Source organism: Ranitomeya variabilis, chromosome 4 (assembly GCF_051348905.1).
Source record: "Ranitomeya variabilis isolate aRanVar5 chromosome 4, aRanVar5.hap1, whole genome shotgun sequence".
In the NCBI taxonomy this organism is placed as follows: Eukaryota; Metazoa; Chordata; class Amphibia; order Anura; family Dendrobatidae; genus Ranitomeya; species Ranitomeya variabilis.
The window spans coordinates 402684434-402706886 of record NC_135235.1 but is presented as its reverse complement, the minus strand read 5'-3'; the positions used below and the strand labels follow the sequence as shown (position 1 = coordinate 402706886).

The following is a 22453-nucleotide window of genomic DNA, read 5'->3' as shown; positions in this document are numbered from 1 at the left end:
CCTGTATGCATGGTTCATCTCCCTCCCATCCCATATGCATGGCTCATATCCCCCTCCTGTATGCATGGCTCATATTCCCCCCTCCTGTATGCATGGCTCATATTCCCCCCCCTCCTGTTTGCATGGCTCATATTCCCCCCACTCCTGTATGCATGGCTCATATTCCCCCCTCCTGTATGCATGGCTTATTCCCCCCCTCCTGTATGCATGGCTCATATTCCCCCCCTCCTGTATGCATGGCTCATATTCCCCCCCGTATGCATGGCTCATATTCCCCCCCCTCCTGTATGCATGGCTCATCTCCCTCCCATCCCATTTGCATGGCTCATATTCCCCCCCTGCATGCATGGCTCATATTCCCCCACTCCTGTATGCATGGCTCATATTCCCCCCTCCTGTATGCATGGCTCATATTCCCCCCCTCCTGTTTGCATGGCTCATAATCCTCCCCCTCCTGTTTGCATGGCTCATATTCCCCCCTCCTGTATGCATGGCTCATATTCCCCCCCTCCTGTTTGCATGGCTCATATTCCCCCCCTCCTGTATGCATGGCTCATATTCCCCCCCTCCTGTATGCATGGCTCATATTCCCCCCCTCCTGTATGCATGGCTCATATTCCCCCCTGTATGCATGGCTCATATTCCCCCCTCCTGTATGCATGACTCATATTCCCCTCCTGTATGCATGGCTCATCTCTCAACCCCCCCACTCCCGCTTCCATCTTGCATGGCTCGGCTTACCATCCTCCTTCATCCCCCCCATCCCCCATACTCACCTTTCCCACACAGCGCCGAACATCCCTCTAGCTCTGTCCCGACTCCCGGCGCAGCACCTTCTTCCTGCGTGAGCGGTCATGTGGTACCGCTCATTAAAGTCATGAATATGTCCATATTCATGACCTTAATGAGCGGTACCACGTGACCGCTCACTCAGGACGAGCTGCAGACGCTGAGACCAGGCATCGCTGGAGCAGGGTGAGTATGATATCTTCAAGGAGGGTGGGTGGGAGGTAGGCGGGCGGGCGGGACTTAAATAAAAAAAACAAAACCTTGCTCAGGTGCCGCCCCCCGCATTGTCCCGCCCTAGGCATGTGCCCTCAAGTGCCTAGTGGCAAATACGGCCCTGGCCGTGGGGAAAATGCTGCAAAGTAAGAATGATTTAAAAAAATATAACTTTTAATAGTTTATTTTTTTTATCAACAAAATGCAAAGTGAACGATCAAAAGAAAAATGTAAATCTAATATTTGGTATCTTCAAAACAGCATCAGTTTTTCCAGGTACACTTCTACAAGGTGCGGGATTTTGTAAGACTACAGTACGTTCAGGTGTTCAAGTAACCAATTATACCGAAAAGTTTATATTGATCATCATTTTCAGATGTAAGTTGGCGTCACACCGGCCTTACTGCCGGGATTATGCCGAACCCCTCTAGCTTTCATTCCGGGTACACTGGTGTATTTCCATGGTGGCAGCTGCAGAAGAAATGTAAGATTGCATGGCAGTCACTCAGACAGTGGCTCTCTAGTCCGGCTTACACTCCTTATACTGCCCCTTTAAGAAGGAAGTGCAGACGCTTTATAGTAACCTATTCTGGCATTATGCTGTACATTTATTGCCAAAAATGTGCAAAGCAGTGATGGGATAGGCTCTGGAGCTGCACCTTTGCCAATAGAAGCAGGTGTCAGCAGTAACGTGTGGTGCAGGTATGATACAGGTTCAGGGGATGAACTTGTGCCATAAGCAAAGCAGGGCAAGCATTGCGGGAACAACAGGGTAATTTCTGAAGTCAGAAGGACCTATGGTTACATCAAGGTCACGTGACCAAAGGTCCTTCATCTTGTGTGAATCTGGAGGAACTGAAGAGAAGAGGGGAAACTGGAGTGCCCTCTACATATTCTGCATACAGTATCTACCATAGATTCTAGTAGTTGTGACTGTGGAAGGGGAGAATCACATCACTTACGTCTATCTTACTTTTCCATGGCTGGTGTGAACTTCTAGAGGCTTTTCCCCTATTCAGACATTTTAACCCACATGGTTTCACCTGCAGACACCTAATTTTAGGCTGAATTCAGATGTCAGTGATGTAAGGACTGGCCTTGAGTCTCCTCACCCGAGCTCTACGGCCTCATAGACATATATTCGAGGCTGTTAAGTTCAGGTCGGAAGTTTCACGGACATCTGAAGTTACCCTCAGTCTCCGTCACCCGGGTATAAGCAGTTTTCATAAATGTTGCCATGGAGGGCATGTAGCATACATACAGGTGATGACAGGGAACATTTTCTAGCCCTTTTAGTTACAGAAGACATTACCCTGTGCCAGAGGAAATATCCACTCTGCAGTCCTCAGAGTAACCGGTTACTAAGGCAGTGAGCATGTGCAACGTGCAAGGTTGTATGCTTTAAGGCCTGCAAGCACCTATCTGAAGCTTGCTGGAAACCACCAGTCTCTGAGTCACTGTGCTTTTCCAAGTTTCAGAGGCAAAGCTGCTCATCTTGAACCAGCAGAGTGACCATGCTTCTGGTCCAAGATTTCAATTTTCAGGAGTCCACAGCCCCTGGAGACCAGAAAGCCAGAAGGCTGAGGAATGGTGTGCTCATGAAGAACAGAGAAGGATACTTTAAACCAATGCACGTCCATCTATTCATCAATAAAGAACATTGCTATGGTGGAGACAAACAAGCAGATCTGCCAAAGCACACCAACAGTCCTTGACATCTGTGCATTCTTTGACCCTGGGTGTGTCCTATATAAGGCGACTTATCTCATCATCCGAAGGCCATGTTTACTCCAGAGACTAGATATATCATTGTGAACTGTCATCAAAATGCTATTACCCACAAGTCAAGCTGCACCCCACTTATAGAGAAACTGTCATGTCAAAAAACGCTATTAACCCCTTTCTGACGTCGGAGGGGATAGTACGTCCGACGTCAGAAGCCCCGATTTGAGGTGTGCTCCGGCGGTGAGCCCACCTCAAAAGCCGCGATGTGGGCGCCCATGTGCCCACTATAGGCGAGGGCAGAATTGCACCTACTAACTAGTTAAATGCCGCTGTCAAACACTGTCAGCAGCATTTAACAAGTGCTTCCTGCTATCAAGCCGCAAATAACGCACACCGCTGACCTCTGTCACGTGATAGGGGGTCAGCGGTGCGTCGGCATGACAACCAGAGGTCTCCTTGAGACCTCTATGGTTGTTAATGCCGGATTGCTATGAGCACCACCTTGTGGTCGGCGCTCATAGCAATGCAGTAATTGTGCTACATAGCGGTGATCTGACCATTGCCTCTATGTAGCAAAGCTGATCGAGTTGTGCCAGCTTCTAGCCTCTCATGGAGGCTATTGAAGCATAAAAAAAAGTGTGACTAAAAATATGAACAAAAAAAAATATATACATAAAAGTTTAAATCACCCGCTTTTTGCCCCATTCAAAATAAAACAAAAGAAATAAAATCAAACATAGACATATTTGGTATCGCAGTGTTCAGAATCGCTCGATCAAAAAAAAAAAGGATTAACCTGATCGCTAAATGGCGTAGCGAGAAAAAAAATCAAAACGCCAGAATTAAATTTTTTGGGTCGCCACAATATTGCATTAAAATGCAATAACGGGCGATCAAAGAACGTATCTGCACCAAAATGGTATCATTAAAAATGTCAACTCGGCATGCAAAAAATAAGCCCTCACCCAACCCCAGACCACGAAATTTGGAGACAATACAGGTGTCATTCAAAAGTACAACTCATCCCGCAAAAAATAAGCCCTCATATGGCCATATTAATGGAAAAATAAAAAAGTTATGGCTCTGGGAAGGAGGGGAGCGAAAAACGAAAACGCAAAAAGCTCCGGTCATGAAGGGGTTATACCCTGTAGATATGGGGTTAATCTGCAAGTTCTTAGTATTCTACAGCTGCACGTGGCTGCAGTACTGAAAGACCGGCTGCCAGAGAAAATGAACTTTATTTATCCCGGTAGCCTCCACCTTCCAGTCATAGAGCTGCGGACACCATAGATTCATTCACCGCCTAGTACATAGTGTGTGGCTAACTATGCTCTAGCACTGACTGACCCGCCGGCTAAGCAGTGTATCAGTACCGTGCCGACTGTCATTCAGTGCTGGTGTGTGGTTACAATGGCAGCTCAATATGTACTGAGCGGTGACTGAAGCCGCGCCTCTATAACTGAAATCCGGAGGCTGCCGGGAAGAATAAAGTGCATTTCCTCCCTGCAGCTGAGCTCTCAATGTAGTGGCCGCATGACTTTAGCATGCTATTAGCTGAAGATTAACACCAGATATGCAGGATAATATTGTTTTTTGACATGACAGGTTCCCTTTAATGTTTAGGCATATTGCATCTAACAATGCTTTTTACAAAGTACATTTTATATTAAATACAAAATATTTTGTTAAAATCAGTAATTTGGGATGGAAGAGAAGAATGCAAACTCCTCAAAAAAAGGGGAATTTTCTTGTCCTGTGCGTCCTTTGGTGCGCAAACAGGCTGGAGCTTTTCATAAAGGATTTCCCACATTCTGCACAGTAGAATGGCTTATCCCCTCCATGTATCCTCTGATGTGAAACAAGGTTGGAACTCTTTATGAACCTTTTTCCGCAAATTGAACATACAAAAGGTTTTTCTCCCGTGTGGGTCCGCTGGTGCGTCACGAGGATTGATTTCTGGTTAAAGCTCCTGCCACATTCCGAACAAGAGAAGGGTTTTTCGCCGGTGTGGATCCTTTGATGTCGAATGAGATGGGGTTTAGTTGAGAAATATTTTCCACACATAAAACAGAAAAACTGGTTCTCTCTAGGATTAAATCTGGGTTGTCGGGAAAAGTCAGATGTTTTTGGAAACCTTTTTTCTCGTTCATAACTGACAACTGGCCTCGCCATGGGTTGCTCCTTCTGCTGGATAGCCATACTAGAGTTACTAGCAACTGATTTCCACCAGTCAGAACAAGCTGCCACCTTATCTCCCACAGAAGACCTTGGATTCATAGGAAAAGCTGATCTATTGGTAAAGAGCTCCCCATGTTCAGGAAAGTTTATCAGTGACGAGTGATGGACATTCTCTGAGCCAATATCCCAGTTATCATATTCCAGAAACCCCATGTCTGTATAGAGCTGGTCTACTGGTGTACACATATTGAGGTTACCTTCTTGATAAATATCCGCCGGTGCATAAAAGTCACACTCTGGAAAGTTTCCACCATCCCAAGACATCAATTCCTCTTTAATGTGTGTATTTGAGTGCGGTATATGATCATAATTGTTTAAAACACTGGTCTTGGTTGAATTTCCTTCTTCACATGAGACGGGTTCTTCTTTAATACAAATAGATGACTGATGAGTAGTTGAAGTAAGTTTTCCAGCATTCCATGTCATTGAATCGTCCTTAATAGGAGAAGATTGACAATTCTGTGTATGATCTGTAGCTGTGCAACAATCATAATCCTTGAAGTCATTTTCTCCAGATGGGCCTGATTGTAAAAGGGCAGCTAGCTCCGGGGTCTTCTCCGTTTCAGTGTTTTCATATTCCGGAAGGGATTTTGTTTGATGGGACACAACAGAACTTATTTGATCACTGCCATGGCTGGAAATAGAGCTTAGGTTAGGGATGTCAGATGAACTTTTGTCATTTATAGGTATACCTGTATAATAAAAAAGAAACACAACAATTACACTTGTCAAACTATGAGAGCAAAAGTCCATTGGATCTGTAATCTTATTCATTTTCAATAGGTAACTCAAAAGCATGTATCACCTTATCTTACTTGTTTAATTCATATACTCAAACGCTCCATTTTTCACACATGGCTTTTATTTCCTAATTGCATTGTATTTATATGATTGTGCAGGTAGCCATGGGGTTTGATTTGCTGCACGAACAGATCCAGAGTTTGGCTTTACAGCAAGCAGCTGTGTTAGAGGTCACTGGGCAGGGAGGGACAGGAGATTAGATGTTCCCATCACCTATAGGTATAATCTAGTTTTGGCTTCTTTCACCTTGAATCCACATTCACATGTGGAGTAAATGCCACAGAATTTTGTATACTGGCCCAAAAAAGTCTCCTCCAAAGCACAGTACGCTGCTAGGGCGTGCAGGTTTAAAGCACCACACTTGTGTTTTATTTCAGCACTGATGAAATAGTAACAAATAATTTTATTTACCGTATATGGCACCAACATATTTCGCAGAACTTTAAAATTAAGAGGGGACATGTATAGACAACACAAAGTAACAGAGCTAATAGCACAATTAAAAACATGGGGGCTTAGTCAGATCGTCAAAGACAGTACATTCCAGAAAACTGAAGCAGCATGAGAGAAATCTTCGAGAAGGAATTGGGAGGTTCAGAATATGGAGGATTTTAATCTTACGTCAGTTGCGGAGCAGAGATGAGAGAGGAGATGTAAGGTAGTGCAGAATTTTGGAGAGATTTGTGGGCGAGAGAGATAAGTTTGTATTGTATTTTGTAGCAGAGGGGCAACCAGTGAGTGTAATGACTGGTACAAAATGGAGGCATCAGTGAAGCAGTTGGACAGAAAAAGGATCCTGGCCTCCGCATTCAGGATGCAATGTAGAGGAGAAAGTTTGGTTGGAGGGATACCGATCAAAAGAGAGTTGCAGTAGTCCAGAGGAGAATGAATAAGACCATCAGTAAGAGTTTTTGCAGTTTTAAGGGTGAAAAAAGGTTGGATCCTTGAGATGTTTTTAAAATATAGGTGAGATGAGCGAGTGAGAGATTGTATATGGGGAATAAAGGAAAGTTTTGTGTCAATTATAATTACAAGACAGTGAGCATACTGTTTGGGAGTTATGGCTGAACCGGCCAAGGAAATGGCAATAGGGGTACAAGTCGGGGCCCTGGACAGACGGGGGACCTACTCGCCATCGGTGACACCGGCACGCTATGGGGAGTTGGGTACTTTAAACTGTTTCAAATACTCACCTCTCCTCATTCCCAGCTGCTCTGGTTTGATCAGCGTTTTCTGACTCTACATGTCTCAACGCAGAGGAGGTGATGACGTCAATAGAGCGCGCCCTCTACGCAGAGAAGTGCAGAGGGTCAGAAGACGCTGAGGAGACTGGAGCGACGGAAACGAGAGGTGAGTATTTGGTTATTCTGCATGAAGCAATGTAGGGGGCTCATTATACCATATTAAGCACTATGTGAGGCCATTATATTGTATGGAGCACTATGTGAGGCCATTATGCTGTATGGAGTAATAAAAGGGTCCCATTACACCGTTTGGAGCATTATAGGGGGCCCGTTATCCTGAAAGAAGCACTATGTGGAGTCAATTATTCTAAATGGAGCACTATGTGGTGCCCATTATACCATATAGAGGACTATGTGGTGCCCATTATACTGCATTGAGGACTATGGAGTGCCCAGAATACTGTATGGAGGACTATGTGGCACCCAGAACACTGTATGGAGGACTAAGTGGTGCCCAGAATACTGTACAGAGGACTAAGTGGTGCCCAGAATACTGTATGGAGGTCTATCTGGTGCCCATAATACTGTATGGAAGACTATGCAGTGCCCATAATACTGTATGGAGGGCTATGTGGTGTCCATAATACTGTATGGAGGACTATGTGTTGCTCATAACACTGCATGAAATACTATACTGTCCGGTCTAAAATTATAAGTCTGCAGTCACTCTGTGTGACTGCAGACTTTTGAATCACTCCAGGGCACGCACTGTGCGCTGTGAGGATTTGCCAGTTTCTGAGCAATTGTAGAATTTACAATAGAAATCACTCATGTAATGTAAGAAGTACCATATTTTTGGACTATAATGCGCCCGTTTTTTCCTTCAAAAATGGGGGAAAATGGGTGTGTGTCTTGTAGTCCAAATGTAGCTTACCATGGGAAGGGGGGGGGGGGGGCCGCAGGAGTCAACGATGCTGTGGGCCCTGGACTGGAAGGAGGGGTATTCAGAGATGCGATGCTGAGAAACCCAGGCTTGTAGGAGGGGGTGTACAGCGGTGCTAGGCTATACCAACATTTTCTGAAGGCTCGGAGCCCCGACACTTAAATGGTTTCAATGCACTGGACTCTGGGAAAATGGCCGCCTGAGGCGGCGTATGTGCAGATTGAGATCCCGGTATCGAGATCTTGTCTTCCGAGATCTCAATCTGTGCATACGCTGCCATTTTCCCAGAGTTTACCACATTCAAACTATGCGGGGGCTCCAGGCTTTCACAAAATGTCATAGAAGCCCTCGCATCACATAGCACCCCCTCCATCAAACTCCACCGCACCCAATAGCACCACAAATACTGCCTGGCGACTAGCTCATGCAGCCTTTATCTATCCCCCACTCCCTCAAGATGGCTGCACCATCATTGTAAATAAGCCCCTGTGCTTTGTATCTCCCCCACCTCATTGTAGATTGTAAGCTCTCACGAGCAGGGTCGTCTTTTTTTACTTTAATTATTGTATTGTTAACGTTGTTACTTACAACTGTTGTGTATGAACTGTTAAACTGTAAATTGCTGCGGAATATGTTGGCGCTATATAAATAGCGATAATTATTATTATCACCAGTCTGGGATGGGACTCGCAGCATCACCCCATAGCTTCATACCACCTCCTGTGACCCCACTCCACCGCCACGGCCTCCCACCCCGCTTGTAAGCTGAATGGGGACTGCGAGATGAACCCTCATTTGGCACATTACATTTTTCCCTAACTTACTCCTGAAAATTTGGGGTGCGTCTTAAGGTCCTGTGTGTCATATAGTCTGAAAAATACAATAAGTTAAATCTTTGGCACTGTACTATACCTATATTTCTCTGCTGCATCTGTGCATCATGAATTGTGGTATGTGTTAACCCCTTAACCCCTTCACCCCCAAGGGTGGTTTGCACGTTATGGACCGGGCCAATTTTTACAATTCTGACCACTGTCCCTTTATGAGGTTATAACTCTGGAACGCTTCAATGGATCCCGGTGATTCTGACATTGTTTTCTCGTGACATATTGTACTTCATGATAGTGGTAAAATTTATTTGATATTACATGCGTTTATTTGTGAAAAAAACGGAAATTTGGCGAAAATTTTAAAAATTTTGCAATTTTCCAACTTTGAATTTTTATGCAATTAAATCACAGTGATATGTCACACAAAATACTTAATAAGTAACATTTCCCACATGTCTACTTTACATCAGCACAATTTTGGAACCAAAATTTTTTTTTGTTAGGGAGTTATAAGGGTTAAAATTTGACCAGCAATTTCTCATTTTCACAACACCATTTTTTTTTAGGGACCACATCTCATTTGAAGTCATTTTGAGGGGTCTATATGATAGAAAATACCCAAGTGCGACACCATTCTAAAAACTGCACCCCTCAAGGTGCTCAAAACCACATTCAAGAAGTTTATTAACCCTTAAGGTGTTTCACAGGAATTTTTGGAATGTTTAAATAAAAATGAGCATTTAACTTTTTTTTCACACAAAATTTACTTCAGCTCCAATTTGTTTTATTTTACCAAGGGTAACAGGAGAAAATGGACCCCAAAAGATGTTGTACAATTTGTCCTGAGTACGCCGATACCCCATATGTGGGGGTAAACCACTGTTTGGGCGCATGACAGAGCTCGGAAGCGAAGGAGCGCCATTTGACTTTTCAATGCAAAATTGACTGGAATTGAGATGGGACGCCATGTTGCGTTTGGAGAGCCCCTGATATGCCTAAACATTGAAACCCCCCACAAGTGACACCATTTTGGAAAGTAGACCCCCTAAGGAGCTTATCTAGAGGTGTGGTGAGCACTTTGACTCACCAAGTGCTTCACAGAAGTTTATAATGCAGAACCGTAAAAATAAAAAATCATATTTTTTCACAAAAATGATCTTTTCGCCCCCAATTTTTTATTTTCCCAAGGGTAAGAGAAGAAATTGGACCCCAAAAGTTGTTATACAATTTGTCCTGAGTACGCTGATACCCCATACGTGGGGGTAAACCACTGTTTGGGCGCATGGGAGAGCTCGGAAGGGAAGGAGCGCCGTTTGACTTTTCAATGCAAAATTGACAGGAATTGAGGTGGGACGCCATGTTGCGTTTGGAGAGCCACTAATGTGCCTAAACATTGAAACCCCCCACAAGTGACACCATTTTGGAAAGTAGACTGTTATGACCCCAATGGCGAGGGTCTCAGAGGAACGTGGAAGTCTGCAGAATACAAAATCCAGCTCATAGGGCAGTGGTAACTGGGTTGACCATATAAGTCTGCAGAATACAAAATCCAGCTCATAGGGCAGTGGTAACTGGGTTGACCATATATCTACTCCTAACGCCAACACTAGAAGTAGCCGGGGATCATACCTACGTTGATTCTAGATGACACGCGCCAGCCGGAGAATCTAGCTACCCCTAGTAGAGGAAAACAAAGACCTTTCTTGCCTCCAGAGAAGGGGACCCCAAAGCTGGATAGAAGCCCCCCACAAATAATGACGGTGAGGTAAGAGGAAATGACAAACACAGAAATGAATCAGGTTTAGCACAGAGAGGCCCGCTTACTGATAGCAGAATAAAGAAAGGTAACTTATATGGTCAACAAAAACCCTATCAAAATCCACACTGGAAATTCAAGAACCCCCGAACCGTCTAACGGTCCGGGGGGAGAACACCAGCCCCCTAGAGCTTCCAGCAAAGGTCAGGATATAGATTTGGAACAAGCTGGACAAAAATACAAAACCAAAACAAATAGCAAAAAGCAAAAGGCAGACTTAGCTGATATAACTGGAACCAGGATCAGTAGACAAGAGCACAGCAGACTAGCTCTGATAACTACGTTGCCAGGCATTGAACTGAAGGTCCAGGGAGCTTATATAGCAACACCCCTAACTAACGACCCAGGTGCGGATAAAAGGAATGACAGAAAAACCAGAGTCAAAAAACTAGTAACCACTAGAGGGAGCAAAAAGCAAATTCACAACAGTACCCCCCCCTTAGTGAGGGGTCACCGAACCCTCACCACGACCACCAGGGCGATCAGGATGAGCGGCATGAAAGGCACGAACTAAATCGGCCGCATGAACATCAGAGGCGACCACCCAGGAATTATCCTCCTGACCATAGCCCTTCCACTTGACCAGGTACTGAAACCTCCGCCTGGAGAGGCGAGAATCCAAGATCTTCTCCACCACGTACTCCAACTCGCCCTCAACCAACACCGGAGCAGGAGGCTCAGCAGAAGGAACTACAGGCACAATGTACCGCCGCAACAAGGACCTATGAAATACATTGTGAATAGCAAACGACACAGGAAGATCCAGACGAAAAGATACAGGATTAAGGATTTCCAATATCTTGTAAGGCCCAATAAAACGAGGTTTAAATTTGGGAGAGGAGACCTTCATAGGAACAAAGCGGGAAGAAAGCCATACCAAATCCCCAACGCGTAGTCGGGGACCCACACCGCGGCGGCGGTTGGCAAAGCGCTGAGCCTTCTCCTGTGACAACTTCAAGTTGTCCACCACATGATTCCAGATCTGCTGCAACCTATCCACCACAGAATCCACCCCAGGACAGTCAGAAGGCTCCACATGACCCGAAGAAAAGCGAGGATGGAAACCAGAGTTGCAGAAAAAAGGCGAAACCAAGGTGGCGGAACTAGCCCGATTATTAAGGGCAAACTCAGCCAACGGCAAGAATGTCACCCAATCGTCCTGATCAGCAGAGACAAAACACCTCAAATAAGCCTCCAAAGTCTGATTGGTTCGCTCCGTCTGTCCATTAGTCTGAGGATGGAAAGCAGACGAAAACGACAAATCAATGCCCATCCTACTACAAAAGGATCGCCAGAACCTGGAAACGAACTGGGATCCTCTGTCTGACACAATATTCTCAGGGATGCCGTGCAAACGAACCACGTTCTGGAAAAACACAGGAACCAGATCGGAAGAGGAAGGCAGCTTAGGCAAGGGAACCAAATGGACCATCTTGGAGAAGCGATCACATATCACCCAGATAACTTACATGCCCTGAGATAGCGGAAGATCAGAAATGAAATCCATGGAGATATGTGTCCAAGGTCTCTTCGGGACAGGCAAGGGCAAGAGCAAACCGCTGGCACGAGAACAGCAAGGCTTAGCTCGAGCACAAGTCCCACAGGACTGCACAAATGACCGCACATCCCTTGACAAGGAAGGCCACCAAAAGGACCTGGCCACCAGATCTCTGGTGCCAAAAATTCCCGGGTGACCTGCCAACACCGAGGAATGAACCTCGGAAATGACTCTGCTGGTCCACTTATCCGGGACAAACAATCTGTCAGGTGGACAAGACTCAGGCCTATCAGCCTGAAATCTCTGCAACACACGTCGCAGATCCGGAGAAATAGCTGACAAGATAACTCCATCTTTAAGAATACCAACAGGATCAGCGACTCCAGGAGCATCAGGCACAAAGCTCCTAGAAAGAGCATCGGCCTTCACATTCTTTGAACCTGGTAAATACGAGACAACAAAATCAAAGCGGGAGAAAAACAATGACCAGCGGGCCTGTCTCGGATTAAGGCGTTTAGCAGACTCGAGATACATCAGATTTTTGTGATCAGTCAAGACCACCACACGATGCTTAGCACCCTCGAGCCAATGACGCCACTCCTCAAATGCCCATTTCATGGCCAACAACTCCCGATTGCCCACATCATAATTTCGCTCGGCAGGCGAAAACTTCCTAGAGAAAAAGGCACAAGGTTTCATAACAGAGCAACCAGGGCCTCTCTGCGACAAAACGGCCCCTGCCCCAATCTCCGAAGCATCCACCTCAACCTGAAAGGGAAGTGAGACGTCAGGCTGGCACAAAACAGGCGCCGAAGTAAACCGGCGTTTCAACTCCTGGAAAGCCTCCACGGCAGCAGGAGCCCAGTTAGCTACATCGGAGCCCTTCTTGGTCATATCCGTCAAAGGTTTCACAATGCTAGAAAAATTAGCAATAAAACGACGGTAGAAGTTAGCGAAGCCCAAGAACTTCTGAAGACTCTTAACTGACGAGGGCTGAGTCCAATCAAGAATAGCTCGGACCTTGACTGGGTCCATCTCCACAGCAGAAGGGGAAAAAATGAACCCCAAAAAGGGAACCTTCTGTACACCAAAGAGACACTTTGAGCCCTTGACAAACAAAGAATTTTCACGCAAAATTTTAAAGACCAACCTGACCTGCTCCACATGCGAATCCCAATTATCAGAAAAAAACAAAATATCATCCAGATAAACAATCAAAAATTTATCCAGATACTTCCGGAAAATGTCATGCATAAAGGACTGAAAAACTGAAGGCGCATTGGAGAGCCCAAAAGGCATCACCAAGTACTCAAAATGACCTTCGGGCGTATTGAATGCGGTTTTCCATTCATCACCTTGCTTAATGCGCACAAGGTTGTACGCACCACGAAGGTCTATCTTGGTGAACCACTTGGCACCCTTAATCCGGGCAAACAAGTCAGACAACAGCGGTAAAGGATACTGAAATTTGACAGTGATCTTATTTAAAAGCCGATAATCAATGCAAGGTCTCAAAGATCCGTCCTTTTTTGCCACAAAAAAGAATCCCGCACCAAGAGGGGAAGAAGACGGACGAATATGTCCTTTCTCCAGAGACTCCTTGATATATGAACGCATAGCGGTATGTTCAGGTACCGACAGATTAAACAGTCTTCCCTTAGGAAACTTACTGCCTGGGATCAAATCTATAGCACAGTCACAGTCCCTATGAGGAGGCAGTGCACTGGACTCAGACTCACTGAAGACATCCTGATAATCAGACAAATACTCCGGAACTTCCGAAGGCGTAGAAGAAGCAATAGACACAGGCAGGGAATCCCCATGAATACCACGACAGCCCCAACTTGAGACTGACATAGCCTTCCAGTCCAGGACTGGATTATGGGTCTGTAACCATGGCAGCCCTAAAACAACCAAATCATGCATTTTATGTAAAACCAGGAAACGTATCACCTCGCGGTGTTCAGGAGTCATGCACATGGTAACCTGTGTCCAATACTGCGGTTTATTTGCTGCCAATGGTGTAGCATCAATACCCCTAAGAGGAATAGGATTTTCTAATGGTTCAAGAGTAAAACCACAGCGCTTAGCAAATGAGAGATCCATGAGACTCAGGGCAGCACCTGAATCTACAAACGCCATGACAGGATAAGATGACAGTGAGCAAATCAAAGTTACAGACAGAATAAATTTAGGTTGCAAATTACCAACGGCGACAGGACTAACAACCTTAGCTATACGTTTAGAGCATGCTGAGATAACATGTGTAGAATCACCACAGTAGTAGCACAAGCCATTCCGGCGTCTATGAATTTTCCGCTCATTTCTAGTCAGGATTCTATCACATTGCATTAAATCAGGTGTCTGTTCAGACAACACCATGAGGGAATTTGCGGTTTTTCTATCACATTGCATCACATCAGGTGTCTGTTCAGACAACACCATGAGGGAATTTGCGGTTTTTCTATCACATTGCACCGAATTAGGTGTCTGTTCAGACAACACCATGAGGGAATTTGCGGTTTTGCGCTCCCGCAACCGCCGGTCAATTTGAATAGCCAGTGCCATAGTATCATTCAGACCTGTGGGAATGGGAAAACCCACCATAACATTCTTAATGGCTTCAGAAAGGCCATTTCTAAAATTAGCGGCCAGTGCACACTCGTTCCAATGTGTCAGCACGGACCATTTCCGAAATTTTTGGCAATACACTTCAGCCTCGTCTTGCCCCTGAGACATAGCCAGCAAGGCCTTTTCTGCCTGAATCTCAAGATTGGGTTCCTCATAAAGTAAACCGAGCGCCAGAAAAAACGCATCAAGATCAGCCAATGCCGGATCTCCTGGCGCCAGTGAAAAAGCCCAATCCTGAGGGTCGCCCCGTAAGAATGAAATAACAATTTTTACTTGCTGAGCAGAATCTCCAGATGAACAGGGTCTCAGGGACAAAAACAATTTACAATTATTCACGAAATTCCTAAACTTAAACCTGTCTCCGGAAAACAGTTCAGGAATCGGTATTTTAGGTTCTGACCTAGGATTTCTGATAACATAGTCTTGTATGCCCTGCACACGAGTAGCCAGCTGGTCCACACTTGTAATCAAGGTCTGGACATTCATGTCTGCAGCAAGCATAGCCACTCTGAGGTAAAGGGTAAGAAGAAAAAAAAAAAAAAAAAAAAAAACTCAGAATCTTCTTTCTTATAATCCCTCTTCTGCAATGCATTAAACATTTAATACTGGCCTGGCAAACTGTTATGACCCCAATGGCGAGGGTCTCAGAGGAACGTGGAAGTCTGCAGAATACAAAATCCAGCTCATAGGGCAGTGGTAACTGGGTTGACCATATAAGTCTGCAGAATACAAAATCCAGCTCATAGGGCAGTGGTAACTGGGTTGACCATATATCTACTCCTAACGCCAACACTAGAAGTAGCCGGGGATCATACCTACGTTGATTCTAGATGACACGCGCCAGCCGGAGAATCTAGCTACCCCTAGTAGAGGAAAACAAAGACCTTTCTTGCCTCCAGAGAAGGGGACCCCAAAGCTGGATAGAAGCCCCCCACAAATAATGACGGTGAGGTAAGAGGAAATGACAAACACAGAAATGAATCAGGTTTAGCACAGAGAGGCCCGCTTACTGATAGCAGAATAAAGAAAGGTAACTTATATGGTCAACAAAAACCCTATCAAAATCCACACTGGAAATTCAAGAACCCCCGAACCGTCTAACGGTCCGGGGGGAGAACACCAGCCCCCTAGAGCTTCCAGCAAAGGTCAGGATATAGATTTGGAACAAGCTGGACAAAAATACAAAACCAAAACAAATAGCAAAAAGCAAAAGGCAGACTTAGCTGATATAACTGGAACCAGGATCAGTAGACAAGAGCACAGCAGACTAGCTCTGATAACTACGTTGCCAGGCATTGAACTGAAGGTCCAGGGAGCTTATATAGCAACACCCCTAACTAACGACCCAGGTGCGGATAAAAGGAATGACAGAAAAACCAGAGTCAAAAAACTAGTAACCACTAGAGGGAGCAAAAAGCAAATTCACAACAGTAGACCCCCTAAGGAACTTATCTAGAGGTGTGGTGAGCACTTTGACCCACCAAGTGCTTCACAGAAGTTTATAATGCAGAACCGTAAAAATAAAAAATCATATTTTTTCACAAAAATTATCTTTTCACCCCCAATTTTTTATTTTCCCAAGGGTAAGAGAAGAAATTGGACCCCAAAAGTTGTTGTACAATTTGTCCTGAGTACGCTGATACCCCATATGTGGGGGTAAACCACTGTTTGGGCGCATGGGAGAGCTCGGAAGGGAAGGAGCGCCGTTTGACTTTTCACTGCAAAATTGACAGGAATTGAGATGGGACCCCATGTTGCGTTTGGAGAGCCACTGATGTGCCTAAACATTGAAACCCCCCCACAAGTGACACCATTTTGGAAAGTAGACCCCCTAAGGAACTTATCTAGAGGTGTAGTGAGCACTTTGACCCACCAACTGCTTCACAGAAGTTTATAATGCAGAGCCGTAAAAATAAAACAAACATTTTTTTCCCACAAAAATTATATTTTAGCCCCCAGTTTTGTATTTTCCCGAGGGTAACAGGAGAAATTGGACCCCAAAAGTTGTTGTCCAATTTGTCCTGAGTACGCTGATACCCCATATGTGGGGGGGAACCACTGTTTGGGCGCATGGTAGGGCTCGGAAGGGATGGAGCGCCATTTTGAATGCAGACTTAGATGGAATGGTCTGCAGGCGTCACATTGCGTTTGCAGAGCCCTAATGTACCTAAACAGTAAAAAAAAAACACAAGTGACACCGTTTTGGAAAGTAGACCCCCTAAGCAACTCATCTAGATGTGTTGTGAGAGTTTTGAACCCTCAAGTGTTTCACTACAGTTTATAACGCATAGCCGTGAAAATTAAAAAAAAAAAATTTCCCCCCAAAATTATTTTTTAGCCCCCAGTTTTGTATTTTCCCAAGGGTAACAGGAGAAATTGGACCCCAAAAGTTGTTGTCCAATGTGTTCCGAGTACGCTGATACCCCATATGTTGCAATTTGGAATGCAGACTTAGATGGAATGGTCTGCAGGCATCACATTGCGTTTGCAGAGCCCCTAATGTACCTGAACAGTAAAAAAAAAAACAAGTGACACCATTTTGGAAAGTAGACCACCTAAGCAACTCATCTAGATGTGTTGTGAGAGCTTTGAACCCCCAATTGTTTCACTACAGTTTATAACGCAGAGCCATGCAAATAAAAAATATTTTTTTTCCCACAAAAATTATTTTTTAGCCCCCAGTTTTGTATTTTCCCAAGGGTAACAGGAGAAATTGGACCCCAAAAGTTGTTCTCCAATGTGTTCCGAGTACGCTGATACCCCATATGTTGGGGTAAACCCCTGTTTGGGCGCACGGGAGAGCTCGGAAGGGAAGGAGCACTGTTTTACTTTTTCAACGCAGAATTGGCTGAAATTGAGATCGGACGCCATGTCGCGTTTGGAGAGCCCCTGATGTGCCTAAACAGTGGAAACCCCCCAATTATAACTGAAACCCTAATCCAAACACACCCTAACCCTAATCCCAACGGTAACCCTAACCACACCTCTAACCCAGATACACCCCTAACCCTAATCCCAACCCTATTCCCAACCGTAGATGTAATCCAAACCCTAACCCTAACTTTAGCCCCAACCCTAACCCTAACTTTAGCCCCAACCCTAACTGTAGCCTTAACCCTAGCCCTAACCCTAGCCCCAACCCTAACCCTAGCCCCAACCTAACCCTAGCCCCAACCCTAGCCCCAACCCTAACCCTAGCCCCAACCCTAACCCTAACCCTAGCCCTAACCCTAGCCCTAACCCTAGCCCTAACGGTAAAATGGAAATAAATACATTTTTTAAATTTTTTTATTTTTCCCTAACTAAGGGGGTGATGAAGGGGGGTTTGATTTACTTTTATAGCGGGTTTTTTTTTTTTTTGTATAAATCAAGTTTATTGAAGCATATGAACAATACAGAAATGGAACAAAGCTGAAACACAATTGGTCAAAGCAATAAGGTACAACCCATAATTCAAACATAGAGATGAAGTCCCAGCAGTGTCCGAGTGTTATTGGCCAATGCCAATGTTATCACAATCTTTATGATAATAATAACTTTTATTATTATAGCACATGAACAATAACGAGGAAAACTAAACGTGACTTAATATATTAAGTCATTTGTTTTAAAAGAAAATGACACAAAGTAGAAAGGGCAGCTAGAGAAGGGGAAAGTTAAAGGAAAGAGGAAAGAAGGGGGAAAGAGGGAAATGCGGGTAAAAATAAAAGGGTGTGATGAGTATGGGGAATGCGGGCCCTCCCTCGGGTGAGTCCCAGTCCCCATGAAGCAATGGGGAAGCCAATATAGAGCTGATATTGATTCAAGCCATGGTGGCAAGTTGAGATAAAGAGATAGCATCCACATTGTGGACGCGTCCGGGGTGGTGTCGCATGTAAATTAAAATCCAGATAACCACATGTCCAACTCCGGGGTCTCCCTGAATACAATCCACGGAGCCCAAACATTATAAAATTTTTCAGGATGCCCAGTGGACTGGTTTATCAATTGTTCCATTCTGTAAATATCATTCAGTTCCGTAACAAAGTCAGAGCCCGAGGGGCAACGATCCTGCTTCCAGTATCGGGGGATCAAGTTCCTGATTGCTGTGAGAAAGTGTCTGAGAAGACTCCTCTTAAACCCAGAGATCGATAGGTCACACAGAGACAAAAGGGCTAATTCTACCGTGGGCTGTAATTTGCGAATAGATAATTTATTATAGAGATCAAAGACTAACATCCACAGTTTCTTTACAGGCGGGCACTCCCACCAGATATGGACATATGTCCCCTTTTCTGTTGTACATCCCCAGCAGATATCTGGGATCACCGGGAACATAGCATGAACCCGGCAAGGGCATCTATACCACCTCGACAGAACCTTGTAGCTCCTCTCCTGTGACACAGCAGACAGCGAGGTCCTAAAAGTAAATAATAAAATCTTGTCCCTCTCCTCTCGAGACAAAGACCTCCCCAGGTCGTCCTCCCATCTCGAAAAGAACCCTGGGAAATCATGTGTTGGGGTTTGACTCTCCTGAAAAAGATTATACAACAAGGAGACCTTGCGGGTCGGGGGCTCCCCGGTGAGACAAATTCTCTCGAAAGGGGTCAGTGTTCCCATGGACTTATTATGTTTGAATGTCGCGCCTATAAAGCTTTTTAACTGCTCATAGAAGAACCAGGAGCCCTCAGGAGGCTCCCCCCCCTGATAAATTTCATGTAAGGGCTTAATACCAGTCTGATCTATGAAGTCATGTATGATAGGCCTTGAAGCCCTGTTCCTGTTCAGGTATGTCTCCCTACGAAGCCCTGCAGGAAAGTGAGGGTTGTCATATATTGGTGTTAGTGGTCCCGGGGATGTAGAAGTTTTTATATTCCTGCCACTCTGCCGGACAAGCATGAGCATGTTTCTAGTCATGAAGGGTAAGCTAGGCCCCCCCCCCCCCCATAATATTGTCTGAGGATCCCCATCAACAAGATCACCCTCCAGACCAACCCACTTCTTATTAATTCTGCTATGGTATAGATCTAGAATGCAGGTTCCTATTGAGGCACGACTATAAACCAAAAGGTCTGGTAGGCCAACTCCCCCCACCTTCTTGGGTCTACTCAAGACAAAATATGATATTCGTGATCTGGTGTGGGCCCAGACAAGTCGGATGACCGCCTTCTTAAGACGCGAGAAGAAGGAGGCAGGAAGGTATAATGGGATAGTCTGGAAAAAATATAAAAGACGTGGCAACAAGTCCATCTTGATTACGTTGACTCTGCCAAACCAGGACAATTGAAGCTTATGCCACCTCTCCAGATCCCGCTCCGCTTTTAGTAACGCCGTTTTAAAGTTTGCGTCGTACAGGCCGGAGGTTTTGGCTGTTATTTTGATCCCTAAATACGTAAGCGAGTCAAAGCGCCACCCAAACGGGAAGGAGGCGCGTAACTGACCCACCTCAGATAATGGTAGTGATATATTTAAAATCACTGATTTGTGGGAGTTAATTTTAAAATTGCTTAGATGTCCAAATTTTGTTAATTCTGATATAATATTTGGTATACTAGTTATAGGGGAAGTAATATATAAAAGGATATCGTCGGCAAAAAGCGCTAACTTATGTTCCTCCGATCTTAGTTTAACTCCCCTGATTGAGGGATTATTGCGTATGGCGGTGGCCAGATATTCCATTGACAAAATGTACAGGAGAGGGGAAAGTGGGCACCCCTGCCTCGTGCCATTCCTAATTGCAAACGCCTCAGAGAGGACGCCATTTACCTTTACCTGGGCACTAGGGGAGGTATACAGGGCCTTAATTCTATGTAGCATGTTTTCTCCTAAGCCAATCCCCCTCAAAGCCTGGAATAGAAACTCCCAATGCACCCGGTCGAAGGCCTTTTCGGCGTCAATCGACAGGATACACATAGGAACTCCCCCCTCCCGCCCCACCTGGTCTATCAAAGAGATAGTCCGTATGGTGTTATCCCGTGCTTCCCTACCCGGGACAAAGCCCACCTGGTCCTGATTTATCAAGTCCTGAAGGAGAGGACTCAATCTGTTTGCAATCATTTTTGCATAGATTTTTACGTCTAGATTTATTAGGGATATTGGACGATAGTTATTGCATAACGAGGGATCCTTATCCGGTTTTGGCAAGACCGTGATGTGGGCGGCTAAAGCCTGAGGAGGAAATGAACCGCCGGAGGAAACAGAATTGCACATTGCAAGGAAGATCGGGCTCAATGATGTGGAAAATAACTTATAAAAACCAGCTGAATACCCATCTGGACCTGGGCTTTTCCCCTGCTTCAGATCTTTAATAGTTTCCAATACCTCCTCCAGAGTAAATTCCCTTTCTAGATCCAGTACCTTATCTTCCGATAGAAGGGGTATATTGTTTTGACCAAGATATGTATTAATTTTATTATGGAGTGAGGATGAGGACATATCTTTATAGTGACCCTCTATGTTATATAAGTCTTTATAATAGTCACTGAAACCCGAAATGATGTCCCTGGTGTTGTGCACCTTTTCCCCCCTCCCATTTTTAATAAAGGGAATAAATGTGTTTGGACCGCGTGGATTAATACATCTAGCCAGAATCTTGCCACTTTTATTTCCAAATTGATAAAAGCGATTTTGGAGCCTTTCCCTGAGGTATCGTGATTTTTGGTCTAATAGGGCGAGCAACTTTTGCCTAGCTGTAAACAGATGTGCAAACGTGACATCATTAAGATCTCTTTTGTGTTGCGTTTCTAATTTATTGATTTGGTCTGATAGTTTAATTATTTCCGCAACCCTCTCCCTCTTCAGGCGTGCACTATGCGAAATGAGAACACCCCGTATTACGCTTTTTAGAGCCTCCCATTTCACAGGAGGGGGATGTGGAATCCCCCTCGTGATCTGTTACAAAGTTAGAAATCGCCTTCACCACATCGGCTTTGCATAACGTATCCTGGAGCAAGTTCTCATTAAGGCGCCATGAAAATCCCGGTTTTATGTTAGAATGAAGCAGAATTGAAAAATAAATCGGTGCATGATCCGACCACAGGATCGAACCCACCTCTGCCTCCACTGGGAGATCCAATAAGTTGTGTGAAATAAAAAAATAATCAATTCTGCTATATATGTTGTGGACTTGTGAGAAAAAGCTGTAATCCCTTGTGTTAGGGTGGAGAACCCTCCATATGTCTACTAATCTCATATCGCGCATTTGCTTGCGGATCCGGCTAATAGAAAAAAGTGAGTAGGAAGTCTTACCCAAAGAGACGTCTACCGTTGGGTTCATGGGGATGTTGAAATCGCCCCCCAGTATCACAGGAGAGGAGCCAGCAAACTCCCCGAGGAGCCTCCCACACTCCGCACCGAAACTTTGCTGACCCTGATTCGGGAAATAAACATTAGCTAAGACCAATTGACGTGTATCACAGGAAATTTTTAAAAACACATATCTACCGCCTGGGTCTATTAAGGAACTCAGCACTTCAGGCATAAAATTTTTATGGAAAGCTATCGAAACCCCTTTGGACTTAGCATAAGGATTGGAACTGTGGTACCATTTGGGATAATATTTTGAAGTACATAGAGGAACAACCCCAGTCTTAAAATGGGTCTCCTGTAGCATTAAGACCGAAACTTGCTGTTTGTGGCTTGTGTATAGAACCTGCCTTCTTTTTTCAGGGATATTTAGCCCCTTTACATTAAAGGAGCAAAACCTTAATTTACCCATGGTCCAAATGCCTCACGATACGGCAAATTTTCATCGGTCCACCCGAGAGAAATACCCGCATGAGTAAGAGACATTTAGGAAGGAGAAGA

At 44.9% G+C, this 22453-nt stretch overlaps 1 protein-coding gene across 4 annotated transcripts in view; it reads right to left on the bottom strand.

The window, feature by feature from the left end:
• Positions 1 to 1176: 1176 nt before the first annotated feature.
• The window catches only part of LOC143764928 (uncharacterized), a 53563-nt gene continuing 32286 nt past the window's right edge, over positions 1177 to 22453 (bottom strand). For 2 of the 4 annotated variants that reach the window (XM_077251048.1, XM_077251049.1), the window contains exons 3-4: positions 21896 to 22016; positions 1177 to 5657 (exon numbers count right to left, since the gene is read on the bottom strand). In XM_077251048.1, coding sequence (XP_077107163.1) covers positions 4456 to 5657; positions 21896 to 22016 — 1323 coding nt within the window. In that variant the 3' untranslated portion in view covers positions 1177 to 4455. The remainder of the gene's footprint in view (positions 5658 to 21895; positions 22017 to 22453) is intronic. The other 2 variants (XM_077251047.1, XM_077251050.1) reach the window with 1 other exon arrangement.